The sequence below is a fragment of the Phyllostomus discolor genome, chromosome 3 (assembly GCF_004126475.2).
Source record: "Phyllostomus discolor isolate MPI-MPIP mPhyDis1 chromosome 3, mPhyDis1.pri.v3, whole genome shotgun sequence".
NCBI classification, from domain to species: domain Eukaryota; kingdom Metazoa; phylum Chordata; class Mammalia; order Chiroptera; family Phyllostomidae; genus Phyllostomus; species Phyllostomus discolor.
The window spans coordinates 185,835,245-185,854,706 of NC_040905.2; the positions used below are offsets into that span (position 1 = coordinate 185,835,245).

General features: G+C 49.9%; 1 protein-coding gene across 2 annotated transcripts in view; it reads left to right on the plus strand.

The window, feature by feature from the left end:
* CCDC180 (coiled-coil domain containing 180) overlaps nucleotides 1-14,486 on the plus strand; it is a 50,574-nt gene extending 36,088 nt beyond the window's left edge. The window contains exons 28-38 of one of the 2 annotated variants that reach the window (XM_036021951.1): nucleotides 216-271; nucleotides 390-465; nucleotides 2,369-2,443; nucleotides 5,561-5,627; nucleotides 6,406-6,547; nucleotides 9,062-9,222; nucleotides 9,989-10,126; nucleotides 10,627-10,738; nucleotides 12,351-12,456; nucleotides 13,227-13,362; nucleotides 14,315-14,486. In XM_036021951.1, the coding sequence (XP_035877844.1) occupies nucleotides 216-271; nucleotides 390-465; nucleotides 2,369-2,443; nucleotides 5,561-5,627; nucleotides 6,406-6,547; nucleotides 9,062-9,222; nucleotides 9,989-10,126; nucleotides 10,627-10,738; nucleotides 12,351-12,456; nucleotides 13,227-13,362; nucleotides 14,315-14,446 (1,201 nt within the window). In that variant the 3' untranslated portion in view covers nucleotides 14,447-14,486. Of the gene's footprint in view, nucleotides 1-215; nucleotides 272-389; nucleotides 466-2,365; nucleotides 2,444-5,560; nucleotides 5,628-6,405; nucleotides 6,548-9,061; nucleotides 9,223-9,988; nucleotides 10,127-10,626; nucleotides 10,739-12,350; nucleotides 12,457-13,226; nucleotides 13,363-14,314 lie in introns of both variants that reach the window. The other variant, XM_028522689.2, reaches the window with a different exon arrangement.
* Nucleotides 14,487-19,462: the final 4,976 nt, after the last annotated feature.

The following is a 19,462-nucleotide window of genomic DNA, read 5'->3' on the forward strand; positions in this document are numbered from 1 at the left end:
ACCCTGGGTTCCCATGCGAGCCCACTCCTGAAAGCCTGCGATCTTAAGCAAGGGACCTCTCCTCGTAGAGCCTCAGTTTCCCCCTTTAAGATGGGGCTCAGGATAGGGTTGAGTTACATGGTGTTGTGTGCGAACTGGGGGTGGTGCCCGGCGCCTGGCTTGAGCTGTCCTCACAGTCCCCGGGTAAAGCCTCACATCCCTCCCTCTGGTTTCAGACTTCAGGACTCAAAGTTCTCAGTTCCCTCCTCTGAGAAAATTCGACCGCAGACAGGTAGAGGCAGACAGGCCTGGGGATCTCGGGGCGCTGGTGGGGGGGAAGCCAGCGGTGCAGCCCGGCCCATCCTCATCTTGGGTCCTCTGCTCTTGTTCCGGGCCATCGTCACCCAAAGGCTCGAAGCGACACCGGAATCACGGAGAACACTCTGGGAAGGCCTCGCCCAGTGGCAATGTCACCTCTTCAGGGAGGTAGGGATGCTGGGCTGTCCAGGAACTCCCCTTCCCTGACCCCTGCCCCGTCTCCCTAAAAGGAGGCCAGAGATCACCCTGCTTTTTTGCCAGCGTCTGTCATCAGAATGTGCTGCCGGTGCCCACGGCTCCGAGATGCCAGGAGGCCCCGTGAGGGCCCGGCTCTGCTGCTGGCCGTGGTCATGTCTGCACTCATGCCTGCAGAGTGACCGGGCTCACACCGGCCTCCCACCCAGAGAACTCGTCTGGGAGCTCAGAGGTTTCCATGGAGATGGCTGGTGGATCCAAGCCCTCCTACCTCTCTGCACACATAGTGGTGCTCAGACCAAGGAACCCTAGAGATGACTCCTTGGATGACCGAGGAACCCTAGAGATGACCCCTTGGATGGCATCACAGAGCCTTAGGAGGAATCCTGGGCCTCTGCATTCCAGCCACGTGCTCTGCCCACTGTGTCCCGCTGGGGTGATTAGACTCAGGGCTCAGTGAGAGTGAGCCCTGGCTACCATCACTCCATGGATTTTGATAACAGAAGCCACATGGCTGAGCCAACTTTCTTAGGCTTCTTTGAGCCTTTGTTGATGTGGTTTAATTCTTGGGTTTGAGGAAGCAGCAGTGAGGAAGCTACTGCTTTGCATCCCTCTTAAGGTCATATGCAATGTGGAAATTAGCAAAGACCAACCAAATGAGAAAAGCAAAGGCTATTTATTCAGAGCTCACTCCAGCGTGGGGGTCAACCACATCACTTGCATTGTAGCGGAGACTGAAAAACAGGCGGAGGCGTAGGAAAGCTTTAGAGTGGAGAAGAGGGCAGGCTTTGGGCGTGCCCGATTGGAAGCTGTTGGCACAGGAAGGGGGTGGGGCGGGTCAGCGGCAGGGCATCCTATGTGATTGGTTAGGGGAATATACTTGGTTATCTCTGGTGGGTCCTAAGTGGGAAGCAGGGACTAACACTTGGGAAAGCTGTCACCTATTAATCAATTCCGGGTCATTTGGGGGCCAATTATACAGACATTGTTTTTTTTAAGATTTTATTTATTTATTTTTAGAGAGGGAAGGGAGGGAGAGAGAGAGAGAAACATCAATGTGTGGTTGCTGGGGGTTATGGCCTGCAACTCAGGCATGTACCCTGGCTGGGAATCGAACCTGCGATACTTTGGTTCGCAGCCCATGCTCAATCCACTGAGCTACGCCAGCCAGGGCGTTACAGACATTATTGTTCAGCTTTCTGAATCGTCACTGGGACAACCACTGGCTTCCTGCACGTCAGATGCCGGGCCGGCTGCCCCAATTGTGTGTCATAATGAGGGGCCGGTTCTCCGGCAGGTCGCTGCAGGTCATGGGTCAGACTTTTGTGTTTACATGTGGTCCAGCCACTGTCCATTTGCATATTCAGTCTCTCAGAAGCTGCAAAATGAAATCCATGTTGCTAGGGCTGCCAGACTAAAATTCAGGATGCCCAGTTAAATTTAAACTAGATATACTAATATTTTTAGTATAAGTATATACCAAATATGGCATGAGACATACATTAAAAAAATTACTCGTTGCTTATATGAAATTCAAGTTTCAATGGGCACGTTGTAGTTTTACTTGAAAATCTGGCAACCCTACATGTGGCTCAACCTATTTTTTTTTGTAGGGGTCGGTAGCAAGGATACAAATTTTTAGGCCCCGGCCCCCCTGCCCCCTTCTCAGTGGCCCTGCGGGGTTTAGCGGGCGAGGTCCACCCCCCCAGTGTGGTTGTCTCCAGAACTGGGCAGTCGGGAGGCATCTGGAAGGATTCAGCCCCAAACAGGGGGATCAGGTTGCCCGCAGGCAGCTCAGGTAGGACTCCCTCAGGCTCAGACAGGCCTGTGTCTGTCCCCACCTCCAGACCACTGACCCACCTTTGTCCCACAGCAGCACACGGTTCACCAAACCCAACAAAATCGACAGAAAGTACCAGGTGCTCTGGGACAAGCCACCTCCTCACGCCGAGTAAGTGACGGCGCCTCTTCCTTGAACTACATTTGAACCCGCTGTCTCCGTGGGGGGGCACTAGGCCTGGGGCAGGTGAGGGGCAAATAAGGAGGGGGCCGAGCCAGCGGGGTTGGTGAAGGGGCAGATCATGGTCAAGGGCAGTTTGCCTCAACTCATTTCACCTGGATTTGTTGATTTTTTTTTCACCAGAATTTCACATTTTTCAAACGAAGCATTGTGTGGTAGCAGGGCAGCAATGCCCATCTGAGGTTTGGGTTTTGTTGTATTTTTAAGTGCTTCTCCCTCTCCTGTTCCTCTTTTCCTGCATTCTAATGCCAATGATTAAAATAAAATGTGCTCTGCTTAACATAGCTACATTTCAAGCAAACCAGTAAAATTTCAACTTCAGAAAATCAAAAGCACTCAGAGAAAGTTCAAGTCTACAGCGCCCCTCCTTCCCCTGAGTCGCAGCGCCCCGCCCCCCCACACCAGCCTCTCCGCCCCACCAGCCTCACCACTGGGGTTTTGTGAACACTCAAAGAAAGGTAGGTGGCTTTTCCATCAGGTGGCCCAATCAGCAGCTAGATGCGCCCTTGCCCCATGCACCCAAAGACATTCCACGTCATTAAGACCTTCCCTCTCTCCCAGTTTCCTGTAGTTCTGTCACTTTATCACGTATGCAGATGCATGTAACCGTCGCCACAGTGCACACACAGGACCGTTCTGTCACCACCAAAGCTGTCCCTCCCCCTGCTGCTCCTTGAAGCCATGTGTACCCCCTCCCTTGCTGTTCCTAATCCTGGGCAGCAACTGCTCTGTTGTCCCTCCCTACAATATTGTCACTTCGGGAATGTCATATAAATGTTCTCATGCAGTATGTGACTTTTCAGAGTGGCTTTCTGCAGTCACCCCAGTGCTCTTGAGATCCACCCAAGTTGTTGTGAGTGTCGTGGTTCACTCTTCCATGTGACCACGTGGGACGGATGATGTCTGTGGTTTGGAGACACAACGGCTCTTCAGTGATGAAGACAACCACAGGCTGCACAGAAAAAAAATAAATTGAGAATGTACTGAATCTCTGAAAGCGGGGGACTCCCCTGGTGTAACACACTGGTTAATCGCTCGGAAAATACTATCAGACCGACCATGCTTTTACCTCCGGAGCTGGGACTCGGCTGAGTGACTTCTCCCCAACCTCAGCCTTCCCTCCGCTGCCGGCACAGTGCGTGGGAGAGAGCCCGAGAGAGCCCCCTGCTACCCTGAGCTGCTGCAGAGGAGAGCCAGGGAGCTCCCGAACGTCAGGCCTCCCTCTAGTAACGCAGGACTGCCGCACTGAGAAGCACTAGAGGAAATCACAATGAAAAAGATGGAAAGTTTTGGCAAATAAACTGAAATTCTCGTGAGTTGAAATGCAGTGAAATGTTTTCAATAACAGCCACCAGCCAAGACACCATGATGGCGAACGAGGACAACAAAGAAAAAGATGCTTAAAAATTGGGCCCCTCTGCTTCCCTCCCCTCCCAAATCACTAGGGAAACCTTGAGAACCTAGTAGGGTAAGAGAACTTGAAGAGACTGCTCCCAAAGAAGGAGGTAAAACCGGGAACAAATACATGGAGAAAACAGGCTCCCTGAAGTGCAGAGGGGTGAGAGGGGACAGGTTCACTCCGTGTTTTGCCTGAGATGGACCAACACGGAAGCAGATTCCAGCGGACGTGCCCAGTTTACGTGGGGAGAGTGGAGGGGGTCCCTCTTGGCACCGCAGGTGAGAGGTGTTACAGAAAAAAGTATTCTAATGATTTCATCCCAGACTATCGCTTGCGGGGTCGAGACCATCACACTAGGGGAGAGAAGGCTCAACTCAGAATATAACAAGGACAGCAGGGATGTATAGCTGATGTGCAGAATTGGGGGGGTGTCAGTGAATGGAAAGGTCAAGAGTACTGGGATTCTTGCTGAAACGGAACCCGGCAGGCCAGCGACCATGCCCAGGGGCAAGGCCTAGTTGGAAAGAGAGCTCAGAAGAGCGGAGCCCACCTGAAGTTTGACCAAAGAGAGTCTTTGTCAGCCCCTCTTCTGGTTCAAGGGAAGAAGAGCAGCATGGAAAATACACGTGAGCCTAATTCCAAACCCATTTTAAAATCAGCAAAAGGAAATGCAATGACATGTCAGCGTTCCTTTTTCCTTCTTGTTTTTCAGTTTAACTTAATGATGACAAAAGAATTATAAAATGAAGGAGTCAGTGACCTATTTACATATATTTCAGGAACTGGCCAATAGTGGCGTGTTTATGACAGTCACTGTGACGTTTTATAGAAAGTATAAAAACATTCGGTGTCCTGCAGCTCTGTGTAGCTCTATCCCGTCTGCCCCTCACTTCCCTCGGTTGAGATGCCGGCGCAGCTGGACAGGAGCGTCCGCGGGATCTGTGCAAATCTGTCTAATACAGCCCCAGTGTGTTCAGCCACCTAAAGGCCAGAGGTATTAGAAGGAAAATGTTCGGTCCTACAAGAAGTCTTGCTCATCTGATTAATATTTATAAGAAAGCATTATTTCTTCTTTCAACCAATACTGAGGCATGGGTAGGGCTCTGCATGGGGGTGGGGATGCCATGGTAAAGAGAAATAGACACACAATCCGAAACTTGCATCTGCTGCAAGAGATGGAGGTTAATCAGCTAGTCTCATACATCAATCCCAAATCCCTCTCTGAGGAGTGCTGTGGGGTCGAGAGCCATGCTGGGAGGTTTGGAATGAGGCAGTCGGGAACTGCCACCGAGCCGGGATCTGAGGAAGAGCAGGGACAGACGTGACCGAGAGGAAATCAGCAGGGCTCTTGGGAAGAATCGGTCTGTGCAAAGGTCCTGGGGCAGGGTGAGTGATTACAAGGAGCGATGAGGCCAGAAGAAAGCAGAGACCCTCGGAAGGGGCCAAACCCAGCTTGTCACACACAAGAGGCATTGAACTTGGCAAGCAGAAATATTAGGTGGTCGTGTGATTGGGCATCACATGAACGTCCAGCTCCAGTTCTGGCCTGGATGCTGAGTCCTCGGAATGTTCTGTTTGTTTGGTTTTGTCCACATTGTTTGATGTGATTAGGCCAGGCCTCTCAGGGCCCTGTCTTATGTGTGTTGCAGGGATTTTAAAGGGATCATCATGACCCTCCTCTGGGAGAGCAACGAGCATCTGGTGAACGTCATGGAGGTGAGAGCTGCAGCCCAAGCCCTCTGTCTGCCCCTCCGCCAGCCACTGGCTGGTGTCCCCAGAGGCCTCTGCCTCTTGCCTTCTGCAGAGAATGGCCGTGTGGGTGAAACTGAGGAAACTTCCAGCCCCCACGGCCATGGCTACCCAGCTAAACCTCATTCATCCATTTATGCAGCTGTGCAGCCAGCAAACATTTCTTGGACACTCACTGTGTGTCAGATACTGCGTGTGCCCAGAGGAACAAGCCCATCTCTGTCCCTGAGGCCATTGCCCAACAGGAGGGGGACAGGCATGGCGGCACCATGGGAGGCAGGCGGGAGATGTGAGCAGGTGCCCGGGGAGTCCTCTGATAGGAGCTGCTCAGCGCCCTCTTCCTGCACATGCCACACAGGGGTGTCTGCGCCTTTTTCTGCCTGCCTCCTACTGAGCTGCAAATCCTTTAGAATGGGAGCTTCAGATCATTCATACTAGTGGCCCCCAGCCTAGTAACCAGCTTGGCAACTTCATAGCAAGTTCTCATCCTGGTCATTGAAAGGAGGTTCCATTTTGGCATTGAAGGATAAATAGAATTTTGCCGTTCACTCACTGGTGCCTTGCAAAGCCCTGTGACACCAGCAGTGGTGAAAAGGACCACCGAGCAGGAAGAAGGTCACCGGTTTAGGGGACAGCAGAAGAGAAGGCCGGGAGGTGTTGAGGCCAGGGCAGAGGATGCCAGGGGCCCGGTCCAGAGTCCCATGGTGAGGGTCCTTGCCCAGACACTGTCGGCCCTCTCTCGCAGGAGTTTAACCGCAAAGAGAAGCGCTCCATCTCCAGGCCTGACTGCATGTGCGACAGCTTCGAGCAGTGTGTGGAGAACACCAGCAAGAAGATGCTGGAGTACCAGGCACAGATGGACGAGTACCACAACTCCTGCCTCATCGGTGGGTGCTGGCAGCTGGGGCAGGCTCCCGGTGTGGCGGCACAGGGCCACTGGCTGAGCTAGACCCGGGCCTTACGACCACCTGGGTGTGACCCTTTAGGTCCAAAGGTCGCCAGGTGAGGCAGAGGAGCCTCTTAATGAAAAGTCAACATCTTGGAACTGGGAGAAAACCTTAATCAGATTTAACTGGGGGAAATAACAGAATGCCCCCTCCAAAAGGTCTCTTTTTCATGAGAAATGTGGTGATTTGTATAACTGAAAATGTTTGGTTCGTTGCACAGATATCTTTAACAGCTTTATTGAGATAGTCACATACATTCGATGCACTCGCTTAAAGGGAACAATTCAATGGATTTAGTATATTCGCAGAGCTGTGCAACCGCCCCGCTGGTGGGTTTAGAATGCCCTGTCCCCCCATCACTCCCCCAGCCCTGCACAGTCACGAATCTCTCTTCTGTCTCTACAGAGCTGCCTGTTCTGGACTTCCATATGAATGGGACCATTTAGTATGGGGTGTTCTGTCACAGGGCTCTTTCATTTTGCATAATTTTTAATGGTTCACCCATGTTGTACTACATATCTGCTCTTCATTCCTTTCCATGGCTGACTTATATTCCATTGTCTGCACATACCTCATTTTGTTTATCTATTCATTCATTGCCGAACATCTGACCATTTCAAATGTTGTGAACACTGCTGCTAAGAACATTCACGTACATATTTTTGTGTGGGCACGTTTTCATTTCTCCGGGGTGTGTAACTAGGAGTGGAAGTGCTGTCACACGGTAACTCTACTGCCTACTGTTCTCCCGGCTTGTGCTGGGATGATGAACTTGATAGACACAGCGTCCCGGAGAACAGGGACCTGGAAACAGGCGGGTAGAACACATCTTGCCATTTACATTTATTACTATGACACTAGAGGGGTTGTGGAAACATGAGCCTTGCCCCCCTTTTGTCCATTTCTCCACATTCCTCTTTACCTGTGTCCACAGCCACATGTGTCTCATGGCGTGGTAAGCCCTAGTTATCCCTCCTGTAAGTCAGGGACCCTGAGGGCCCATTGTCGGCCTGCCGTGTCGGTGCAGAGGCAGTGTGGACAGAAGAGGGAGGGGATGAGGGGCAGTCAGACCTGTGGTCAAGACTCAGTGCTGCCATCTCCCTGCTGTATGACCTTGACCAAGTCACCTCACCTCTGTGAGCCTCATTTTCCTTGTCTGTAAACTGGAGATAAAGACAAAACCCACTATGCAAGGCTTTTCTCAGGACTAAACCCCTTGCCCACACCCGCCTCGTACAGGGTAAGCAGTCTGCCTCGGCTCTTGCTACCGTGGCTGCTCAGTGACTGGAACTGGAACTACAGACGGCATCTCGTTCCTCTAGCTCGGTACCTCCCCAGGTGCATCAGAGTTAGAAGAGGAAACTGCAAAAATGGGCAAGGAGCAAGGGACTACTAAAATGACCAAGTACACATGAAAGAGAACCAGATAGAGCTCCTATATGGGAAAAATAAATATTTGAAATTTAAAAATTATAAATGGCTTGACCTGGCTGGTGTGGCTCAGTTGGTCGGAGTGTCATCCTGTGCACCAAAAGGTCAAGGGTTCTATTCCTGGTCAGGGCACATGCCTAGGTCGTGGGTTTGGCCCCTGGTCTAGCACACATGGGAGGCAACTGATAGATGTTTCTCTCACATCAATGTTTCTCTCTCTGTCTCTGTCTGTCTCTCTCCCCCTTCCTCTCTCTCTCTCATCAATAAATATATCCTTGGATGAGGATTTTAAAAAATTATAAATGGCTTTACAACTAGATGATTCAGTGGTGGAGGTGAAATCAGTGAACTACAAGGTAGATCCAAAGAAAATATCCCAAATGCAACATGGAAAAACAGATGAAGGTTGGGAAGGAGGCGTGGAGATGTGGAGGAAAGAGCAGGTCTCACATGCAGCCAGTTAGCAGTCCACAGGGAGAGTGGGAGCCTGGGGTCGGGGCGCTATTCCAACACATGATGGGCGAGACAGCGGCTTACAGGCACGATGTATTTTAAATGAGCTGAGCCCTGACCTGTTGGCTCAGTTGGCTGGACCATTGTTCCATACACCAAAAAAAAAATGATTGCAGGTTTGACTCTAGGTCAGGGCACACACCTAGGTTGAGGGTTTCATCTCTAGTCGGGGTGCCTATGAGAGGCAGCTGATCGATGTTTGTCTCACATTGATGTCTCTCTCTCTCTCTCTCCCCCCCCACACAAAATCAACAAACATATCCTAGGGTGAGGATTAAATGAGCTGAAAGGTCCTACAGAGTATAGAAGTCCTTCGAACTTGTTTAATTCAGTATTTTCTATACTAGTTTGACCACAGGACCCCTTTGGATGAAATAGCTATTACCACGTTGAAGACCAAGTCTTTCTCTTTCTTTTTCTCTATCGGATGCTGCTTTGGGCCTTTCTTGGAGGGACCACCACAGCAATTTGGCTCTGCTTGACCCTCTCCCCCAACCCCAATGTCTACAGAATTACGAGCCCAGATGAGGAGGTTTGAGGAGCTGCTTCCCCAGGTGTGTTGGCTGGTGATGGAAAATTTCAAGGAGCAAAACTGGAAAAAATTCTGCACCTCCACCGGAGAGATCCGGGAACAGTTCTGGGATCATATGAAGCAGCTGGAGCAAAAGAAGGTGGGGGCCCTGGGGTCAGCCCTTGCTCCCCAGGAGCAGGGGCCCCGGGAGTTCAGAAGTGGATGCAGAGCATAGAAAGAACTGAGTCCTGGGGAGGGCAACGGGCCAGGCTTGGGAGCGTTGGATGAGGACTAAGGGACACAAGGCAGTGGAGGAATGGGGGCGGGGCCAACAGCTTCTTTGTAGGAGTCATTCAGTACAATCCTCCTTGGGTTTCATGAGGGGTCAGTTGGGTTCCGTGTGGCCATCGTCATTGAGATCAGCAGTGGTCATCTGCCTGGTCCTTGCAGCCATGGGATGTGGATGCTGTTTCTTTCCTTGGACCGAAGCCCTGACTGTGCCGGACAGACGCTCAGCTCACCCTCTCCCTATCCTCAGAGTCGGCTCCAGCCATGCTCCCCTCTTGCCTTCTCTGCCCACCCATGGCTCATCACACACCTGGGCCGGAGCACACGTCAGTCTGGCCATTGCCATGATTTGCAGAGGACCTAGGCCAGTGACTTTTTTGTCCTGGCCTCAAGACAGTGTGGTCAAAATTCCTGCTCATTTCTGGATGGTTTTTTTTAAGATTTTATTTATTTTTATTTTTAGGGAGGGAAGGGGGGAGAGAGAGAGAAACATCAATGTGCGGTTGCTGGGGGTTATGTCCTACAACCCAGGAATGTACCCTAGCTGGGAATCGAACCTGGGACACTTTGGTTCCCAGTCCGCGCTCAATCCACTGAGCTACGCCAGCCAGGTCATTTCTGGATGTTTTTGATTGAAGGATAAAAATGCCCAGAGTCTCCATCCTAATCTCGGACACCCCGCATACTTCCAAGACGTGGAGTCTCTATGTCTGGTAGAAGACAAAAGGCAGGGTGACTTGGACACCATGATTAGGACAACCAAGGACAAGCTGGAGGTCAGTGGTGCCATCAACTCCTCAGTCCAGGGCTGAGGGCTGCACAGCCCCCCAGAGAGATCCCCCCAGCTGACAGCCCACCGCCACCAGCGCTGAGCACAGCTTTTTGCCAACACTCTGGCCAGATCGGGGGATGAAAGTGGGCGGGTTTTATAGGTGGAGATGGTCATCGTTGACTGTTTCAACGTGCATTTTTTTATTTCGAAATTAATTAATTACAAAGTGACTGATGAGAACTTTTTTTTTTCAAGATCCACATCTGGTTGCATTTCTTCTTTTGTGAGGTGTCCCTTGGCCATTTCTGAATCACTTCCTCTCTTCGAGCCAAGTCACCTGGTGGGAGAGGCCTCCTGGCTGAGGACCGGGTGCCAGCTCGCTCGGACACAGCTGGCACACGGCTCCGACCTCGTGCGGCTCGCTGGCTCCCTGGGCCCTCTCTCAGCCTCTTTCAGGGGCAAGATCCTTTGCAGCCAGCACTGTGCTCCCCGTGTTTCCTCCAGGAATGTGCCAGGAAGTGCGGCCGGTCGTTCATAGCCAGCCTGGCCACCTTCGCCGAGAAGTTCCTGCTGCAGTTGGACGAAGTGATCACCATCGATGACATCCAGGTTGCAAGTAAGGGGCACGGCCGCCTGGTGTCCTGGCCCCGGGGGGCTAGCGAGGCGTAGGCTGATGGGCCTGGGGGGGCGGTCTGCTGCCCCCCAATTCCACCAGAATGAAAACAGATTCTGCCCTGAAGGGGCTGATGAATTTTTGTTTGTTTTCATTCAAAGTAACTTGTTTTAATTAAAAAGGCAATTCCCAAATGGGCCAGAGATTATCCATTAAAAATGAATATTTTTATCATTTTGGGGCAGGGACAGTTTTCCTAAGTAGGAGATGACAGCCAGAACCATAGCGGACATGGCTGGCACTTCTCTGAGGCCAAACAAAAACAAGGAAAAATATTGAAGGCTGAAAAGACAAACCACAAACCGGAAAAATATTCCTAATATCCTAAAGGTCAGGGAAAGGCCTAACATCCTTGTGGTACAAAAAAACTCCACCAGGTCAAATTTGTAAAGAGAGACCAAGGACAAACACGTACAGTTCAAAAAAGGAGTAATTCACGTGGCCAGGAAGTGCAACAGATGCTTGACTTGACCGAGGGTGAAAAATGCAAATATGAACATTATTAAGATATTGTTTTTTTCTGACAGCCTTGCAAGGCTTTTAAGTTTAGTGGCAACCAGCCCTGGTGAGAGTGTGAGGAAGCCCCAGGCCACAGAGACACTTGGAGAAGTGCGACATTAATGGCGCTCCCTTGGACAACCCTCGTCGCCACCTGTCCAAATTCTTATTGTGCACGCCTTTGACCTCGTGGTTTTTACCTTAGGAATTGATCCAACAGAAGTAGTTGCGTGATTTTTCAAGGATATATTTTAAAACATGCTCATCCCAGCATTAAAATCAGAGAATTGGAAATAATACTGATATCTAAGTATAGAGGAATGGATGACTAAATTATGGCTGAAATGGGCAATGAATACTGTTCAGCTATTAAAGTGGGTTTAGTGGGCCTGTATGTGCTAACGTGGAAAGGCGGGAAGGAATGCTGTTATGTGAAAATGCAAGTGGACAGTACTTATCTATGCTACCATAAAAAAAAAACCCCACACAGTATAAACATGCATGCTCACATACATGTAAATGAATCTGTGTGAGAGAGACAGAGAGAGACTGAGAGGATGAGAGGCGGAGCCTGAGAGACGGGTACCAGACTGCGGACAGTGACCTCCGCTGGTGGCTGGGGTTACGGAGACTTACCAAACCTTTTCTCTTTCCAGGTGAGGTGACATTTCAAAGTTTTTTTTAATGGCCATACTACTTTTATAGCTATCGAAAGACTCAAGTGATATCTTAATTGTTATCCACTTATCACTAACCTATGAAGTCATTAAAATATATTACTTTTACTCAAAAATTTTTATTACAAAGACAATAAGTATTTATTATAGTAAAATGAGAAATCCAATATGAATGACAGAGAAAGTGAAGACTACAGCCTGCACATCTGGTGCATTCTGTCAGCTTTCCTGTGGGAGGGGGCTCTGCCTCCCACGGGAGACTCCTCGTGGGGAGGAGGGGAGTGAGCCCCCTTTTCTCCAAACGTAAGGTCAGCAGGTGGGCCCCTTGGTCTCAGGCTGTGGGTGAGGCCACAGCCAGCAACCTGTTTCTTGCCTGCCAGGGATGGAGGCCCCCAAACAGAAAACGTCAATCCTCATACGGAGGAAGCTCGCCGGGCTGTCCCTGGAAGAAGAGACTGAGAAGCCCCTGGTTGAACGGGGCAGCAGGTGAGAGGGGGAGCAGGAGGAATACCACGAACGGCTGTACTTGCTGGGGGTGGTGCAGTGGGAAAACACAGACCTGGTACCCTGGGAAGAGCATTCTATCCTATGCCTCAGTGTCCTCCTCTGTGAAATGGGCACGGCAGCCCCCTTACGTGGTATCATGAAGAGAGAGTTAATGAGGCCGAGTGCCCCTGGCACATACTGAGAACTTGGTGGCTGGTAGGACGCGTGGAGGGGGCCATGAAGAAAAGGCTGCCTGTCTGGTGTGAGGCACGTTCTCGGGTTGCTGGTGGCACTGTGAATGTGGGACGAGAGCTATCAAAGCGCTTGTCCCTGTGTCCCAAGAATGTGACTCTGGAAGAAGTAAGGCAGTGATTTGCTCAACTGCGTTCTCAGCTGTGGCCCTTACAGCACGGTAGAAATGGTGGACTGAGAACCAGTGACCGCACCTGGCTGGCCGACTGATGGGGAAACCGAGGCCCAGAAATAGGGAAGAACTAGAGGTGCGGCATTCCCCTTCCCCACACAGGACCCAAGGCTGTCTGTTCGCATGGATTTAAACAGTAGGGAAACACAAAAAAGAACGTGAAGAAATGCTTTTTCTTTTAATTAAGACATTTAAAGAAATGCTAACCTCATGAAGACAAATGAATTTTACTGTGATGCCCAGCAAAAAAAAAAAGGAAATGCTAACCCTTTTCGCCAGGGTTAGTGGGTGCGCTGTGAATGGGAGAGCCACGCGCAGGGGCTGTGACAGGCGTGTCTGTTTACAGGAAGTGGCCTGGAATCAAACCCACTGAAGTCACCATCCAGAACAAGCTTCTGCTCCGGAAAACAGCATCGATCACCACCACCAAGACAAACCTGGGCCACCTGGCAACCGTGGAAGCCCGAAATGCCATCTATCTGGTGAGCGGAGAGATGGGTCAGGAGGGGCGTGTTGCGGGGAGTGCAGAGCAGCTCAGTTTGGCTGGCTGGGGAAGGAGAGAGCTTCCCGTCCCGGGTGCCTGACGTCTGGCCACGGAGCCAATGACACAGGTCAGGGTGCCCCAGAGCACAGGGTCAACACTCAGGACAGTTGATGTTCCCATACACAAGGACACGAGCCATTGGTTAGGTCTGGTTCCAGTGACAGCGTGGGTCTGATGGTGTGGGCCCCAGTGCCGCTGTGGGAGCCCAGCAGGGGGACACCCCACACAGGCGGGGGAGCTGTGGAAAGGAAGGCTTCCCAGAGGAGCAGTGAGTCAGAGTGAGGGGACAGGAGGCATGGAGGCCCCAGCAGCGGTGGGTGGGACAGTCGGCAGTTTCTGTTCCCAGTGAGAGCACCACATTGAATCCTTGTAACAAGCCCACAAGGAAGGTGGTGTAGTCCCCGTGTTACTGATGAAGACACTGAGACTTAAAGCAAGTGCCCCCCATAGGCCACTACAGAGTGGCAGAGGTAGGGTGAGAAGCCAAGTGCCTCTTAGACACCTGGTGGGGCCTGAGTGAAGAAGAGGCTACACTCAGTGGCCACCTGCAGGTCCTGTCAGCCCTACAGATGTGTGGACCTTTGGTCCAGGTGCCCAGAGCGGAACCTTTTTCTGCCCGGAGGTAGGCCGACCCTGGTACTGGTAAGGCTCAATCTGAGCCTCAGTTTCCCCACCTATAAAACAAGGAAAACAATCAGAGCTGTCTGATTAGTTGTTGAGCAAATACGTAAGAAATGACTCCTGAAATCTTGCCAGTGCCTGGGGATGGAGCGGGGGGGGGGGGGGGGGGCTGGTTAAGAGGCACCTGCCGTCAGTTTATAGTGTTCCTCTAGTGCGCAGAATCTGTAAGTCCCTCCTCACGGGGCCTCCTCCTGCTGCCTTGCTCCTAGAAATATCTAGCATTGTTTGAAGGGGAGTTGAAGAAGATCCAGGACGAGTACTCAGCGCAGGTGAAGGAGGCTAAGCACTGGAAGGACAGCTGGAAGAGCTCCGTGCACACCATCCGCAGCCTGTACTCCTGACGCCCACAGTTCACCCCAAATAAAGGCTCCTTTCGTATGGTCTCCCTCCCTCTCTCTCCGTCTGTCTCTCTGTCCATCTGTCCATCCAGCCACACGTCCGTCCGTAGCTTCATGACCGGGCACATCACTTGGGCAGCAGTTCCAATGAGGAAGACTGAGGTAGAAGGAGGAGTCCCGTGTGGTTCGCAGGGACGGGGCGGGGGGTGGGGGGTAACAGGAAGAGGTCACTTAAAACAGAAGTACTTCAAAGGAAATAACTTCTAAACGTCACACTTGGTGCTTCCTCTTGGACCATGACATAATTAGATCTTCTGGAAAAGGGTCTCTTTCACATGTAACAAAATGTGGGTTATAATTGCAACCATGCACTGATTCCTAGAACCAGCAAAAAATGCATCCAGCGCCCACTGGGCATTTGCCTGGCAACTTCCCAGGCAAATGACAGCAACTTCGCTGACCAAATGACAGCGTTCTGGGAAAAAGTCTTCTAGGCCTCCTTAACTCTGCCAAGGGCCTCTTTAGTCCCATGGGACTCAGACTATCTGCCCCGAAAACCTCCACCCTGCTGTCTTCCTGGTCCACGTTCTGCTCTCCGACTGCGGCTGGGCCCCGCTGGGCCAGGTCTCCTCCATCAGTAGCTTTCCACGTCACCTGGACAGGCTGCTCACGTGCCTTCCTCGACATCCCACACCCCTGTTTCTTTTACCTGGTTGCCATTGTGACTGCCACCATGTACATTTTCCCATGCTTTCTCTCTTGTAATGACTCACGAGACAGGCTCCTATGTATCTACCTAATGTGGCTCCTTCCCACTGCCTTTGCCTTTCCTCAGCCCAGCATCTAGTGCAGTGTCAAGTTTGTACCAGCGGGCTGGTAACTATTACGGAATCAGTAATACTGTAGTTGGTTACTTCGTTTCAAGTGTTAGTTACCCCACAGCCGAGTCCTTAACCAGCTGGCAACGCAATATCCGCATCCTCGGAGTCATCCAAATATCTGGGCTTTGTCTGAGGCTGAGCTGTGTAGATGACCTACAACCTGGCAGGGGGCAGGGGGGCCTCTCAGACAGCCAAGCCCCTCTCCTGTTGCTTCTGTGACTTCTCGCTAAACAATATCACTTTAAGCTTTCACGACCCCCGTTTCCCAGTGTTCTTTGGCCTCTGCAGCTTTAGGGATCAGCCTCTCCTGGGGATTAGCCCCTTTCAGCTGACTCACCTTGGAGGCCTTTGTGGGCAGATTAGGGAGTTCTGCTTGATCAGCACATCCTTAGCTGTTCCACAGCCTGGATTTTAGCAGGGCTCTGACAATCAATCCCTTTTGATATTTTTGTTTTGTTTTGTTTCTCCTTACTCAGTTAAAACAAATGCAATTGTCTAGAAATATCTCTGCATTTGCTGGTGAGGCCATAGCTGATAGGAGAGGGGGCAGTCACGATGTCAGTGATTAACCAAGAGCAGGTCTGTCCAAAGGTCGCTTTTGTCCTGGACCTGTTTTTTTTCTGACCTTATGTAAACAACCAGCTCCAGTGAGACTGGGTTTTATCCACAGACACAACTTCGAACCTGTTGTCTAGCTTCAAAACAAATTATTATCACTAAAATTATTTGCGATGCAATAACTCAGAGGAAAAAAAGATGAATAAAATCTAAATTCTTTTCAAGTTGTTCACAAGGGAGATGAGACGTGGACCCACCTCCTACGTTCGCCTCCACTGTCAGCGCGTTTGAGGAACCAGTCAGGTGCCGCGAGAGCTCAGCTAAAGGGGGAGTCGCTTTCAGGTGGGGCGTCAGGAAGATTTCCTGGGAGACAAATTGCTCAAGACACTGAATACTGTTGTAAGCAAGTCCCTGAGGCTCAGCTGCTGGTACATGTGGTGACAGAAGTGAGAGTTTAGGTTTTCTTTTTGAAGACGACATATACAGAAGAAACAGATGAGTTCAGATGGGAAGCGAGCTGGGGGCAACCAGAGGTCCCTAAAATTGCCTCTCTCAATTTTGAAGAGTGGAAAGGGTGTTGGTAAAGCTGCCTGTGGCAGCTGTAGAGTCCAAGAGGCTCCGAGAGGGAGGATGGGTCTCTTTCTTGGGCTATCTTGCAAGCACCTCAGAAAAAACCCTCAGGTGAGATAAAAAGTGAGAGGCAAATAGGTTCTTGACCATGGTGGTTGTCTCCCTTCCATTGTAAATGGTTCTGGCTGAACTGTGAAGAGGGAGGAAGGGTCAGAAATTCAACTCAACCAATAGTTTGGTCCTGTCTGCCCTGTAGGGGCGTTTTGGCATTTTGTGTCCAATGTGGTTCTTTCCAAATGAACAGACCCCCCAGTTAGGGACAAAAATGCAGGAAGAGCTTTTGAGGGAGGTTTTACACTTTTAATATTCCCACCTTTCTCAGCCCAGGATAAGCTGGCAACAAATTCATCTTCCTTCCTTGCACCTGGGCCTTGATCTGCACTTCAAGAGAGGTTATTACAGAAAGGGAAGTGCAGGATCTTCTCTGAAATCACACACCCAATTTTGTATCTATGTGTTACTTTCACATATACTGACTTCCTTCCCCACCAAAAGGTAAGAACAGTTTTGCTTAAAGAGTAAGCAATTTGTATCATATCTGATGTCCCTTAATTCTCCTGAAATCCAACTATATCCAGGGCATGGGGGTTAATTCTAGAACTCCCTGGGCCTTGAACCATTCCCAAAGAAAATAAACACCACTTCCTAATCAGTCCAGATTATGTCAGCTACCCAGGGACTTCTGAGGACCATCTGATATGTTTTGGTCAAAAGTCTATCTGGAATGGACACTTTACCCAAGAACATGAAAAGATGCTCAGTATCATTAGTCAAGGGAAAATGCAAATTCAAACCTCAATATGATATTTCTATATATCTACTGGAATGGCTAAAATTAAGGAGACTGACAATACTAAGTGCTAGAGAGGATCTGGAACAACACAAACTCTCCTACATCGCTGGGGTGTAAGTGGGAGGGGAGTCCAAAACGGAGAAGCCACTTTAAAAAAACAGTTTATGACAGTTCTTACAAAGTTAGACACGCCCTTACCCTCAACAAACAATTCTACTCCCAAGTGTTTTTGCAAGAAAAACACAGGACCACACAAAGATCTGCATGTGACTGTTTGTAGCTGCTTCATTATAGTAGTCCCAACCTGGACACGGCACACGTGTGAGTCAAATGTGAACAGATGAACAAACTGCAACATACCCACGCATACAGCAGCATCCTAATTCAACAGTAACAAGGAAGAGGCTTCTGACGTATGTGACAACATAGGTGACTCTCAAAAGCATGGTGTGAAAGAATCCAGACACAAAAGACTACATATGGTTCGTTCTACTTATATGACATTCTAGAAAAGCCAAAACTATAGTGACAGAAATCAGATCAGTGGCTGCGAGGGGCTGATGTAGGGGAGGAAATGAAATGAAAAGGGTCACAACTGTGTGGAATGATCAACTAGTTCTATATCCTGATTGTGGCCGTGGACACACGATTGAACACATTTGTCAAAATTCATCAAACTGTACATTAACATTTTTATGATATGTAAAGTATTTATCGGTAAAGTTGCTTTTTAAAAAAACCTAGCTGCAGAACATCTTTTTGCTTAGTCTATAGGACAGCACAAACATGGGACCCCTTTGCAAGGATGAAGGATCTCAGACTTAGGGTCAACTCACTCGGTTTTATCATTTACAGTATTTTACATTCTGGACTCTGGAGTTTTTCCTAATTTCCTGCTCCAGCTGACATTCTTTCAACTGGGTGCAGCTTTTTACATGTTTCCCATCTTCAGTATGGAGCCGGAGGATGTTGCAAGCACTGCAGGGTCCAAACTGGGTCTGGTTGTACTTGAGGTCTATTAAATCCACTGCAGTGTTTGCAGCAGATCGGAGGGAGGAGAAGGGAGAGAGAGCTCTGAAACAGACTGAAATTTCAGCCTATTAACGACAGAACGGAGTGTCAGGGAGAGCCACTGGGTGGACTTAGGAACTAGATGTGGGAGCATAAAAGAGAACAGTGTTCAAAGAAAACTGAACAATTCCCCACTGCCTTTGGGAAAAGCCCCAGACTCGAGCGCGGGCTATCAGGCTTTTCATGATCTACTTCCCATCTACCCTTTCATTGGCCACTAGATCTTTTCACTGAATCAAAGGCTCCTCAAGCACAAGTTTGTGCCTTAGCAGAGCAGGCACTCCATGGAAGTTTGCTATTTAACAGGCAGGTGTTCAGTATATGCTGTTTGTCCTTTCACCTTCTGGTGGACATTTGTGGGTTTCCATTTTGGGCTGTCAGGGACAATGCTGCTATGAACATTTTTGTCCAAGTTTTTAGGAGGACATATGCTTTCCCTTTTCTTGGGTGAACTCTGGGAATAGAATTGCTGGGTCATTTGTTGGTTTAAGGAATATAAGCCAATATGCCCAGTAGACGTTGGTAAAATGTATGTACAGAAGAAATAAGTGAATCAATATTCGATCATCTTAGAATGAATGAATTTGACAAATATTTGTAGCACCCTTATCATGCACCAGGCACTGGAAATAGACTAGGAAACAAGACAAAGATCCCTGTGCTTATAGATCTTTAACCTGAGGAGGAGAGCAGACATGAAAAGATTTAGAACACATTTACTGTGCTAAGGAGAGAGAAAGCAGAGAAAGGAGACAGGGAATATGAGGGAAAGAGATGGACATTTTCAAGAGTGTGGCCACCCTTCTTGAAAGGCTGATGCTTGAAAAACACCTAAGGGAAATGAGCGGACTAGGTGGCTGTCTAGCAGAAGAAAAATTAAACGAGCAAGAGTTGTATGAAACTTCTAATGGGAGAATGAACACGACAAGCAGGAGCGCGTCGGTGCTGCCGAGATCAGCTGGATCCCAGTCCCTCCCGGCCCGCCTGTACTCTCTTTGCCCATGAGGAGGCGCTCCCGAGCTCACTCTGCAATCGTCTTCGCCCTCGGCCCGTGCGTGGGCACGCGCAGAAACCGCTAGGCGGCGT